The following is a 13,373-nucleotide window of genomic DNA, read 5'->3' on the forward strand; positions in this document are numbered from 1 at the left end:
GCGACATCCACTTGGTACTCGCGACCAACGTTAGGCAAGCTTAACGCGTGGAGGTATAGAAGATTCTCCCTAAACAAAATCACGTGACAGAATCGAACCAATGAAAATGTTTTTGAGTCCTTCTTTTAAAGAATGTTTTCATATTTCGCTCATCAAACGGAGTGTTTCCGAATTTCACGTGAATAAAGAAAAGTTTTAGTTTTGGTTTTTTCGTAAAGCGTCTTTTTTCGATAAAGCTAGCACTCAGAAAGAATGAATGCACCCGCAATAGATTTCACTCTTTTTAAGAGTTATTTTTTCGCTCTTTTGAATTAAGAGTGTACTTGACTAATTTTACAATTTATTTAAAATGCAAATAAGCCTAATATTAACTAAATTAATACTGCATTGAATATTAGGGGGTCTCAATTAATATTTAAAATGTTAATAACAACAACTTTATCATTTTATAATGACAAAAATAATCTTTGACTTACAACAAAAAATTAGAATATGAGTATCAATTTTTTAAAACTGCATGTATTACCAAATGCTTTAATCTTCGGTGGTATTTTTTTCCTGGCTGGAATGAACTACATATGCTATATATAGCTAAAACAGTACCACATAGGTGGAGCTAAAATCAGAGTAAATATTTCACCATTTCGCTTTGCCCCATGTTCCCCTACCTTTGTGCTTGAAAAGGTCAATGAGAAATAACAACGTTTACTTACACAAAATTGCAGATTATTACACACACGTGGTTCGGAGGACAAACGCTTTCTCTCCTTGCCCTGGCTTGGGGGGGGGGGGACTTACTGCTAAATGCTTCTAAGTTTGCTTCTGTCGCATATTTTTTCATCCATAAGCTCACTTATTTTGCATTGAAAGGGGGTTCCTTGTGACCCCGTATCACTTGTATGCAGCAATCTGCAACTTTGTGCAATTGAACGTTGTCAGTTCTTATTTTAAAATATAAACTAATTCAAAAGTATGATTAAAATTGATTTTTTTTCGACGAGCAGGTATGCATTGCAGACATCGAGGAATGCAAAGGAGAACAATTACTCGAAGAGCTGAAAACAAAATTTGGGTCTGAAAGTGTCATCTTTTCTTCATGTGATGTATCAAGAGAAGAAGATTTTGAAAGTAAATTAATTTAACTTTGAGTTATGAAGTAATTTGTTGAGATTTTTCTTGTGTTCTAAAAATTAAATGAATTAGCAAGAGCTTCCAACGTGGTTGTCATTGAATTCCGGATGTCCACCAGGGCAGTGGAGTCGGAGTAGTGGAGTTGAACTGGTTTTGGTCAGAGTCGGTCATTTTACCTCAGAGTCAGCAACTCTACCAGTGCTATGGAGTCGGAGTCGATGGCTCTACAATTCTCGGAGCCGGAGCCGAAGTCTGTCATTTTCCATCTAACATCACAGCTCTGGTTACTTTAGCTATAGTAGATGCATACTCTGAATTTGCTATAACTTGAATTGTAGCGCCCAGAAAATCTTATAACTCAGCTGTCACTAGATTGTTGGAGTTGATCCGGAGGAAAAAAAACTGAGTACACATTTCAGTAGTTATTATTGTTATTATTGAGGGAAGTTTTCGATTTTTCAATTTTATTTTTATATGATAGAGTAACATGTATGAACATCATAGGTGAAAAAATTTTTGCGATACGATAAGTAGTTTTTTTTTTAAATTAATTTTTAAAGTTCCAGCCCTTGTGACGTCAAATGGCATAGGAAGTGACGTCCGATAGGAGAGAAACGCTAGCGAACCGGTTCCCATGTCATGGGAGAAACCGAAGAACGTGCATTCGACTTCGAAGACGAAACGTAAAAGGCTTATCTTCTCGCATTAAACTCCTCGCGTTTCTGGAACATTAAACCTCTCATCCTCTCGGAAATATTCGAATATCACCATTGATATTATTTGAGGAAGATTATTTAGATTGTGCTTTAACGAATCCTGTCTCCATAGTGTGTTCAAAAGGATTATTGAATTTCTAAAAAATAAAAATATCAGCGCGCTCAAAATGTCCCTAGCGAAAACAAGGGATTTTCGACGGAAGGCTGCCCATTCGCGCCCTGTGACGTAAGCTCGTGACGTTTCAGAAGAGCGCACTTTTGCGCGTGGATTTTTAAAAATTCATTAAAAATCAACCACGGTGTTTTAAAATTCGGCGATGGTGAATTTTTTAGTTTTGAGGGTCAATTAACAATATCCAATAGCCAAAATATGAACATTTAATAGGTTGCAACTTTCCTATGGAGCAGAAGTAGCGGTTCCTGTCAAAGCGAGGTCCCCCAAATGGGAAGAAGTACGACTTTGACCCCGCTAAGTCGTTCCAGCACCACTTCCACCACTAGTGTAGGCTGAATTGATCTTCGGGGGAGGAGGGGGGGGGGAGTCGTACCTGACTTTACATGCATACAAACTACATAATTTTCTCCACCTTACCCCACAGTTTATCGTGCAGCCTTAGGTTGTACCACACAAGACAAGAGTTCGGCGCATCTAGTGTAATGTATCTTAACTATGGGAGTCAGTGGTGATACGAAGAGGGTTGGGTGGTCGAATCCTCCCCCCTCCCCCACCGGAGACATTAGTGTTAACATTGCTACCATCTGCTATTTAGAGAATATTATTACAAATTACTTGTTAACATATACAAACTACTGTATCAATATTGCTTTTAGAATCAACACCAATGTCTCTGGGAGGGAGGGGGGGAATAGGTAAGATTCGGCACCTCAACCCCCTCGTGGCGTCATTGGCTCTCACAGTTAAGATATTTTACGCCACAATTCATAGAGAGGGGAGGGGTGAGCCGCCATCAACTCTGCACTCAGGGAAACTTACGACCGGCCACATGACTATAGTTAGGTTTGCCAGACGTCCCGGTTTTCAGACAAAATCCCGGTGTCCCGGCCGGTTTACCTCTCGTACCGGAAAAAGATAAATTTGATTACAAATGAGCAAAAAGGTCTAAAAATAATCAAATGTGAAGGATTATTTAGGACAATTAATTTATCACGTGTAGCATTTACTTGTAAAATTAATACTGGATAAACGTGTGATTATTTTTACAAGATTAAAACCAATAGAGACTATCTAAAAAAGTCCTTTAAAACAAAAAGTATATCTTAATGCTGTTCACTTTTTTATTCCTCATTCAAAGTGTTTTTTTCTAACTAAAATAAATTGCAATTATTTACAGCTAAGAAGTGAAATGTTCAAAATGTATCTGCCTATGTCATTTTTTACTACCTATGTTTTAGGTTCATAATTAGTAACCATTTATTCATAGCATTGAGCCCCCCCCCCCCCCATATAAACTGCCCTATAAAACACTCCAAAAATCAGCCACAGTTGTGTAACCTTTTGAATACTAGCGATGCTGTGGGGGGGGGGGGGCATTCTTGTGTCCCAATTGAACATTTCAGAAATCTGGCAAGCCTACTATAGTGCCACATGACTTCTGGACTCACGGATTTAACGGGCACGTTCTCTGCACGTACTGAGTGGTCATTTGGTAGTGTTGGACTTTGAATCAGGGATCCTCCAGTTCTAAGTCCTTTTTTGCAAGTCGAATTCGTGATAGTTTCAGTTTACCAGCATCTGCTAAACTGATGAGTCCTGTATCTTTCGCTACGTCATCGCCATTGTTTTGACGCCTTATAAAACATTAAATATTTATTCAAGAATATATTATACAAGTCGCCCTTAGTACTTTTGTTGCGAAACAAAGAGGCTAAAAAAGTAAACAATTTCAAGAAAAATAATTTTAATAAATTACGTTTCTAGTGTTTATGGAGACAAATTGCTATTTTGGAGACTGCATTTTTCAATTTGTAAATAATAAAGATTAAAACCATTTCGCCAGGAACTTTCAGAAAAACTATTGACAAGTTCCTCAGCATAGATGTTTTGATCAACAATGCAGGAATCGTCATGGAGCAAAATCCCAGAAAACTGATTGATGTCAATTTGGTAAGAAATATTTTCATTATTTATAAAGCTACTGAGATAATCAAAAAATCGTGCATTTCAAGTATGAATTCCACATTTACAACATGCTTAACATTTAGTCTGATAAGCCAAAATTGCAAATGTTCACCACGGGGCAACCGTTGGGACACGGGCTATCATATCTGATAGCCAGTAGACTGGCTATTAGGTATGATAGCCGCATATGCAATGCAAGAAACATCTCTGGCTATCTGTCACATATGGGAGCAATGGCAGTCTAAGTGTGAAACTGTTAACAAATTTGTGTTTAAAAATAATATCTTTCCTTTCCTTTTCATGATCAAATTGTATGTTCTCTCAAATCGCACCATTTGCTTACGCGAACGAAAAAGTTAAAAATGTAGAAGGCAAAGTCTTCATTAGAAAGTTGAATGCAATGGAAAGGAGACTTTCGCAAATCATTCATTAGAAAGCTACATGCAATGGAAAGGAGACTTTCGGAAACCATTTCTTAGAAAGTTGAATGCAATGACAAGGAGACTTTCGCAAATCATTCATTAGAAAGCTACATGCAATGGAAAGGAGACTTTAGGAAACCAGTTATTAGGAAGTTGAATGCAATGACAATGAGACTTTCGCAAATCATTCATTAGAAAGCTACATGCAATGGAAAGGAGACGTTAGGAAACCAGTCATTAGGAAGTTGAATGCAATGAAAATGAAACTTTCGGAAACCATTCATTAGGACGTTGAATTCAGAAAAAAGTTTCATCGCCTATTACTTGTTAGTTGTCAGCACACCCAGCAGGATAGAAATAATATCCGAAGAGCGTAAGCGACCAGAGCGTAAAAAGTGATCCTATCTCTTAAAAGCTTTTATAATAATGCTCTCATGACATTAAATAAATGTTTCTTGGACTGTCTTAAAGCCAATTGATCTGCCTTAAAGTTCAGGAAAATTATGTACTACTTTAAATGTGGCTGTATACTGTATTTTAAAAAGTATTTCAAACTACTTTTACAAAAACTTATCCTCTACCGTATTTTAAATGAATTTAACTGTGCACTTAAAGCTACATTATTGTAAAGTAAAATTAAAACCATTAACCATCTTAACAATACATCCATCTGATTCATTTTTGAAAAAAAAAGCCATACAACCTTAAAATATACCGCCAGCTCAGTCATTCCAGCCGAGGACTGCAGTTTCGTGCTTATTAGCACTCATCAGTCCGGCCCAGGAAGTCACTGAGCTGTAGGTGGAAAACCTCTTAAGGAAGCCAAGAGTGCCAAAGAAACTGGTAGCTAATATAGAATGAGCACTGACCAGACGAGTGACCGAAGCAATGGTTCGGTTCAACTCTGCCGGGCTGATGAGTGCTTATAAGCACGAAACTGCGGTCCTCGGCTGGAATGACTGAGCTGTAGGTATATTTCATGTGTTTCTGGGCAGCTCTGGTTATGGGGGGTAACTTACTGATCATACCACCTTCTTTAAAGCTACTTAAACTTGTAACTTTTAGATTCATTTTAACAAAAGTTGTTTTTCCTCCACAGATAGGACCGATTTTTGGCTGTCAACTTGCTATTAAATACATGAGTAAAACAAACGGTGGTAAAGGAGGAGTTGTCATTAACACATCATCAATATTAGGTAAAATGACATTTTTCTATTTCGATAAGAAATTAAGCATTACTTTGGATATACAGCTGAGTAAGCAAAGCAAATTTAATTGGAAAACAGCGAAAACTACTCCCATATGTGTAAAAGTATTAGTTTTCAATGACAGGTAAGAGGGAAATTGCCACCCCCTTCCACCCCCACTAAGGACAGGCCTGTCCCTAGGCATGTCAAAGCACTTCAAGTCTCAGCAGAAAAAAAAAAAAAAAAAAAAAAAAAAAAATTGAAATTTGACATCTTGAATTCAAATTATATTTTTCGCAATCACGAGTATGTGTATGTAGGCGTGTGTGTTTGTGTGTGTGTGTGGGGGGGGGGTATGTGTGTTTGTGTGTAAAGGGTATGTGTATGTGTGTGTAGGCATGTGTGTTTGTGTGTAAAGGGTATGTGTATGTGTGTGTAGGCATGTGTGTTTGCATCTGTGTGCAGGCATAAGTGTGTGGGTAGTTATGTGTATGAATGTGTGTGTGGGGGGGTTATGTGTATCTGTGTGTAGGCATATGTGTTTGTGTCTGTGTGCAGGCATGAATGTGTGGGCTGTTGTGTGTGTGCGTATGTGTTTGTGTGTGTGTATGTGTAGGTGTCTGTATGTTTGTGTGTATGTATTTGTGTATGTGTGTAAGTGTATATGTGTGTGTGTTTGTGTGTGTGTGTGTGTGTGTAGTTGTGTACGTATGCGCGTGTGTGTAGGATATGGACGAAACCTGGAGACGGCTTTTGCTATAGGAGCGGCATCGTCAACATACAAACCTGTTAATAAAAATCTAGTAAACATGACGCAAAAAACTTTTAACCAACCACAAGAAAATTTATTTCTAATGTAATTATTGTATGCCATGAAAAATTATTTATCACAAAATGAGAGAGCATAATGTGAAGAAAAAACACAAGTTGTTGGCTCTTAAAAAAAGAAAAAAAATTTCAATTTTAAGAAAAAAAATGTTTTTTAATTTTTAAAATTTTCACATTTTAATAAAATCCTGCTTGCATTGCAGTGTTAGAGCGCTAGCAATCAGTGATGGCGCCATCTAGTGATGATTGGTAAAATATGCAAGAAATTTAAGACTCGTATTTTTAGAAAAAAAAAATCACAAAAAACTTCCAACTAACTGCCAGGTTTCCAGTGACGTACCGGAACAAGAATGCATACCGAAAAAAAGAAAGTTGAAAATTATCGAACTAATGATGAAAATTCAAGTTTAGTGGATTAAATAAGTTCAAACCATTAATTACAATTTGTTAGACTTTGTCTCCTAAAGTTACAAGATGCGGAAACGGGCACTCATATACTTTTATGAAACTAATAATTCTTAATTTCTTTTGAACAGTTCTCTTTTCTTCAACAAATAAAACAACCAAATACCTAACAGCTCCATAGGCGGATTTAGGCAGTGAATTCTGGGGTGCAACAATACTGGGGGGTATGGAAAGTATTCCCGAGTAATTCCCAGGGCTTTGCTTCGAAAGTTTTTTAAAATGTACCTTAAAAATGCTGGCTTTTAGTCGATTTTAGAGCAGATTATACAACACTGCGTAAAAGGAATTGTAATTCAAAACCAAAAAACATCTAATTACATAGCATACAATTAGTCTATAATCAAGCACTGAGTAAAAAATAATTTAAAAAATGAGTTTATGTGACGTATGCAATTATGTATTCATTATCCCTTTTTTTTCAAATGGAGAAAAACAACTCGGCGACGTGCGAAAATACACACGGATCACACAAAAGAAAAGAAAAAAAAAAGAAAAAAAAAAACCGTGCAAATTTTTGTATTTCTGGGGTTTTTTTCAAGTAAATTAAGCTCAAAGCTGTGAAAAATATGTAAAATATTTTCCAAACTATGTTTTCTGAGAAAATATATTTAATTCATTTTTGTTCCTTTTTAAAAATCCAATCAAAAATGTTGGGGGTGCGGCGCACCCGTTGGCACCCCCGTAAATCCGCCTATGAACAGCTCTTTGCACGCATGTTTCACCCTAGTTTTTCGCTCAAAAATCAGAAATAGTCACAATCGAGTTGAAGGGGGGAGGGGGGGGGGCAAGGACGCAGTATCCAGCTCAACATGGAAGGGAAGGGCGGTGCAGGCCCATGAGAGCCCTGATGGGAGGTCGCTGTGACCTCCCCAAATTTTCCTAATTTGGAAAATGTTTCTGACCATTCAGCAAAAATATCATTCAATAAAAGTTGGATTTCCGTTTGACAAAATTATCGGCGGCAAATTGAGAGTTCCCGCCCTCCCAACAGTTTAAGTTCGGGGGTCCCCTGGGCAGTACCATCATTTGGGAAATTAATGGAATGGTGTATTGCTCCCCTCCCAAGATTTTAAAAGCTGTTTTGAAAGCTAATTGGGTTGTTTCCGAAATTTTAAAAATGTTTTTTTTCCTAAAAAAGCATCTTAAAAACATAAGACTTAACGATTTTTTAAATAATTTGACCAAGTTTAATATTTTTTAACAATTATTTTCATCGGTGAGCAGGTTAAAATTTATTTTTTACACTTCTGCACATGACAACACAAGTGATGAAATGCCATTCACTGATGCCATTAGCACACCGTGCAAATCAACATGTCCTGGCAACGCGGTTGAGCAGTGCGTAAACATTTAGCGCGTCAAAATACATCACTTGTGACATCATAAAGAACACGCCTTATTTCCTCTATTTTTCTTATTCTATCAATTTTAGTGACTAAAAGTAGTACTTTTGACTGAAGGAAACAACCCAATTCTAAAATGACAGCGGTATTAACCCAACTAAAAACCAAAAACTTTCCCTTTTCAATGGGCTCCCAAAGAAGATGTATACACTTTCAAATTCAAACTCAGCGACAAATTTACGACAGCTGAACTCATTGATAAATTTAGAAATTAAAGCAACCGTCCATTTAATTTTTTTTTTAAAATTTATTGAAAATATTTTTATTTTGGAAAGGGAGGGGGGGGGTGGCCGCATCCCTTCTGGATACGTCCATGGGGGAGGAAGCCCTTATAAAGAAGCTGAATAACTTCACACTGGTAGCTAAAAATATTTTATCACACCAGCGATAAGTCTGCAACACGGTACGACTCCGCATTGGGAAATTGAGATAAAAGTTAGGGTAAAAGCTGCACTACAAGTTGCTACTCCAAGCTGAGGAGAGATTGCAATACCGAATAGCTCGCTAAAGCATCCAGAGACTGCATTTCTCCCTAATATCCACCAACGTTTTTTAATAACAATACTGCCAATTTAAACAAACTTTCTTTGAAAAGAAAGAAAAATCAACGGGGAGTATTTCCTGGCAGCTCTAGTCGATTTAGGATTGGCAGAATGTGTTAAAACTGAAAGTTAGGGAGGTAGTTGACCCCGAATTATAATCAAACTAGCTGTACCCGACGCGCGTTGCTACGCGCGTACAAAAAAATACATCATTATACTGATTTTCATGACAATCGGTTGAACGGGGCAGAAGTTGCTACTCTGCAGTGCCACCTGGTGGCGAGTGGCTTCAATGAGCATATTATGCACCTTCTCCGTGGAAAAATACATGTGTATAGCAATTTTCATAATAATCGGTCCAGGTATCAAGTGAAGCCGTGACTATACACAAATTTTGTACTCACGCAGTTTGCAAGATCAATCAATCGCTAAAAATATCAAATAGAAAAAGTTTTAAATCCCCCCGTTGCATGAAAAGCCATAAAACGATAAAGAAAGAATTTATTTGTTCAAACTCAAGAAAAATGGCAACAGCTAACTTCTTATCAATGAGATCTTTCACGCGAATTAATTTCTGCAGCCGATAATTTTATTCGTATTTCTCCAATGGATTGTGACTTAAATTGGAATAAAAAAGGAACTATTTTTTCGAACTGGTCTATAAACATTCCCAGTACCAAAAATAACAAACGGTGAAAGTTTCAGCCAAATCTGCCGGGTAGTTGTTGAGTTCATGGATGACATACAGACAAACATTCATTTATATATATATAGATTGTAAATGAAATGACTGAATTTTAAGTGCGACCAGCAATGAAAGACTCGCCTCGCATGCCATGGCGCGAGTTTCAGTGTTGGTGGCGTCATTGTTACTCGATCACTTTGCATTTATGTACATGATGTTGATGCTTTTCGAATCTCAAAAGATTTACTTGTTTTTCTATTTTTTTACTTTTTCTCTGACATTTATTATAGGTTTTGTTCCTTACTCCGCCTTACCTTCTTACGTAGCATCAAAACATGCCTTGATTGGTTTGACAAGAAGTTTTGGGGTAAGATAAATAATTTATTTTTAAAGTTATCATGCCTAATAAAAACTTGCCTCCAAGTCATAGTTCAAAGTACATGTAAATAGAGGAAAGGGACTGCCCACGAATGATGTCATACTTTTTAAAAATATTGTTACAAATTCTGTAAATAGAAATTATTTTTGTGATTAATTTGTTGTAATCTAGCTAAATTTGGCGTTTATTCCATTATCTTTCATCTAAAATTGTCTTAGTATCGTAACCTGTAAATAGTTTCTTGTAATGAATATAGAACCCTCTTACATTCGAATGAAGTATACGACCCCTCCATTTCTGCAGCTAAGATTGTGAATGGAATAAAAAGAAAACATCGAGAAGAATTTCGAACTTTGTGGAAACTTCTCGAGGATTTATAAATAGCTACAGCCGACGGCGGGATGAGTTAGTCTCGTTTTAGTTCTTGCTTTGGAAAGTGCGTTTTAGCCTTGCGCTGTGTTTTTGCGTATTTTGATGTAAATACGTGGTTGACCGTTGAGTGTACGGTGGTAATTGATATTTGCCTAATTGCTATGGTTAATTTAGCAGCTGTTAACGATATTTCTTGTATATAGTTGTAATTAAATCTCCTGTGTTTTCTCAAGAACTGTGTCGTCATTTAAAGAAGTTTGAAGCTGCACGGAACTGTAACAATATGACCCCCCTCTCCCCTAGGTCGCACAGTGTCACCATTCGCCATCTTGTCACATCTCCCCCCTTTGTCACATGTCATGCTGTTCTTCATAAGCATATTGTTATTAAAATGATGCATGATGTCACACTTCTTATCACCCCCCTCCCCCTTGTCATAAACTGTCACCATTTTACAAATCTCCCTCCCCCTCAAGGCGTGACGTCATTTGTGGACGACCCCTAATTCCATTATGAAACAATGGGGTTGTTTCCTTCAGTCAAAAGTACTACTTTTTGTCACTGAAATTGATAGAATAAACAAAAAAAAAATAATAATAACGTGGTGCGAAAAAAAACTTTCATTTTTTCCTACGTTTGTTTATTATTTTTTTAATGTCCGATTTTTCAAACAAGGCGTGGTCTTTATGACGTCACAAGTAATGAACTTTGGCACGCACTCCACTGGCACGCTGAATGTTTACGCTTGTTGTCTACCTCGTTTCTAGGTTTTGATAGTTCAGAAGCGAATTAATATAAATATTGCGTTCTACGCTTGCTATCAACCATATCGTTGCCACTGTATGTGAGTAAAGAAGCGAATTAAATATTGCGCTCTACGCTAATGGCGTCAGTGAATGGCATTTCATCACTTGTGATGTCATGAGCAGAAGCGTAAAAAAGAAAGTTGAATCTGCGCACTGATTAAAATAATTATAAAAAAATTTAACTTTTTGAAATTATTCAAAAAATGGTCAAATCCTATATTTCTAAGCATGCTCTTTCAGAAAAAAATACTTTTTAAATTTCGGAAACGACCCCATTATTGCTGAAGGAGGAAATAAAACTGCGAAGCTATTTCTTCCATTTTTAGTTGAACAATAATTTCTCATTCGAAATCTTAAATGTAAATTCTACTTCTTGTATGTAATGAATAACGTTTATTATCCAATTTGATATAACGTTAAATTGTAAACCTTCCTTTATAGCTGCCGTATCATTTTTCGAGAGATGGCATCACATTTTCGGCTCTGTGCCCTTCCTTAATGAAGACAAACATTCTCAAATCGATGAACGAAAATTCTCTGACGCAGAACTTTGACGTGTCAGGTTTCGAAGAAGCCCTGCTTGAGTAAGTATAAAGATTATATAAGCAAAATATTAAGTCAGCTACATCCTACTGTCTGACCATCGATTACATGGAAAGGTTAATATCCGGTTTATAGGCGGAAATGGATGCATGTATTAGTTTGCAGGGGTGGTAGTTTGTTCGTCACAGATGTGCGCTTTTGCCTATTTAGACGCAGTTTTGTGCAACTGACAGTTCATTCACCGAATCATTTCTTAAATCTGAAGTATATTCGATCTATATTCTTACTACAAAAACTAAGTGATATATTTTTAACAACATAATTTTGCGCTTACCATTTTGATTCTACTCTTGCTGACGAAATGAAAACATTGTATTTTCTTTTTGCTGTTTCCATAGAAACTGTTTGCTGCCACTCTTTTTCAACTTAGAAAATGCAATAAATTAATTACGCACTGGTGACATTATAAAACGTGTGAATAAAAAATCCGATCGCTATTTTTCCTTCTCCCTGCTAGATTAATTCATGTGGAATCGTCTTAACTTGGCCAATTGCCAAATTACATACAATCCGTTGTCAAACAGAATAGAGGCTGATCTAGTCTTTAGAAATAAATATTGAGTCACCTACATCCTATAGAGACTGATCCAGGGTTTTAAAAAAAATATTGAGTCACCTACATCCTGCCGAAGCTGATGTATTGTTTAGATAAAAAGAATACTGAGTCACCTACATCCTGTCGAAGCTAATGTATTGTTTAGAAAAAAAGAATATTGGGAATTTTTTCTGGTCGCCAGTCAAGAGTAGAAGCCATTTATTAATTGCCACTTTTTTTTGTTAACCAAGAAAAGTAGTTAACAAAACATTAGCTTTTAAATTGTTACTGACACATAAAAAAAATATAGGTAAACGGAAATACGTATAACCAATAATTAATTTTGCGGTAAGTTACCGCGCTAAGCCAGGGCTAAGGCAGAAATACATAAAATACACCGCCAGCTCAATTATTCCATCCGTTTGGCTCTCTTGGCTCCTTTAAGGGGTTTTCCGCCTCCAGCTGAGTTACTTCCTATTCCGGACTGATGAGTGCTAACAAGCAGGAAAATGCTGTCCCCGGATGGAATAACTGAGCTGGCGGTGTATTTTATGCAATAACTAATTGAACGAACATGAATATTGTTTGATAGCACAGTACAGTTGTGCTGAGTGGCGACCGGAATCATGTGATACTAATATTTGTATTCGTCACTTTTTGAATTTCGTTATCACGTGTGTAGCGATCACTAATTTTGATATTTAGCGTTTAGCAGTGTAGAACATATCGAACAAAACCATATCTTTTTATGAATCAATGTTAGTGCAAAAGCTTAATGAGCACTGAGACTTTAAAGAGGTTAACTTCTCTTCATTCCTTTATTTTTATTACTAAACTGATATAATGGTACAATTAAGAAAAGCTGAGAGGCTTCGCATGCTGTTATCCAGATACATTGGGCATAGCACTCATAGAGCTAGCATACATCTAGAGTGAGCGCTTCTTTACCCAAAAGGCAGAAACTGGTTGCCAACGTGAGGCGAAACAGTTGGTCCAATCAGGGGAGGAAAGGTTTCTACAGTCTATAACAGAAAAATCGACGCGATTTCTTACAAATTTTCGTGAAGTTAGTAGCTGCATTCTATTAAAATTATTGAAATGATGACGAAAAATTTAGTGATCAGAATTTGTTTTATGAAAATGTAAAAAAATATCTAAA

The 13,373-nt window shown here is 36.7% G+C and overlaps 1 protein-coding gene across 1 annotated transcript in view; it reads left to right on the top strand.

Moving 5' to 3' along the window:
* LOC129226433 (15-hydroxyprostaglandin dehydrogenase [NAD(+)]-like) overlaps positions 1–13,373 on the top strand; it is a 34,904-nt gene that overhangs the window by 13,081 nt on the left and 8,450 nt on the right. The window contains exons 2-6 of the mRNA XM_054861036.1: positions 1,005–1,128; positions 3,866–3,972; positions 5,509–5,605; positions 9,810–9,886; positions 11,518–11,660. Coding sequence (XP_054717011.1) covers positions 1,005–1,128; positions 3,866–3,972; positions 5,509–5,605; positions 9,810–9,886; positions 11,518–11,660 — 548 coding nt within the window. The remainder of the gene's footprint in view (positions 1–1,004; positions 1,129–3,865; positions 3,973–5,508; positions 5,606–9,809; positions 9,887–11,517; positions 11,661–13,373) is intronic.

Source organism: Uloborus diversus, chromosome 7, assembly GCF_026930045.1.
Source record: "Uloborus diversus isolate 005 chromosome 7, Udiv.v.3.1, whole genome shotgun sequence".
NCBI lineage: Eukaryota > Metazoa > Arthropoda > Arachnida > Araneae > Uloboridae > Uloborus > Uloborus diversus.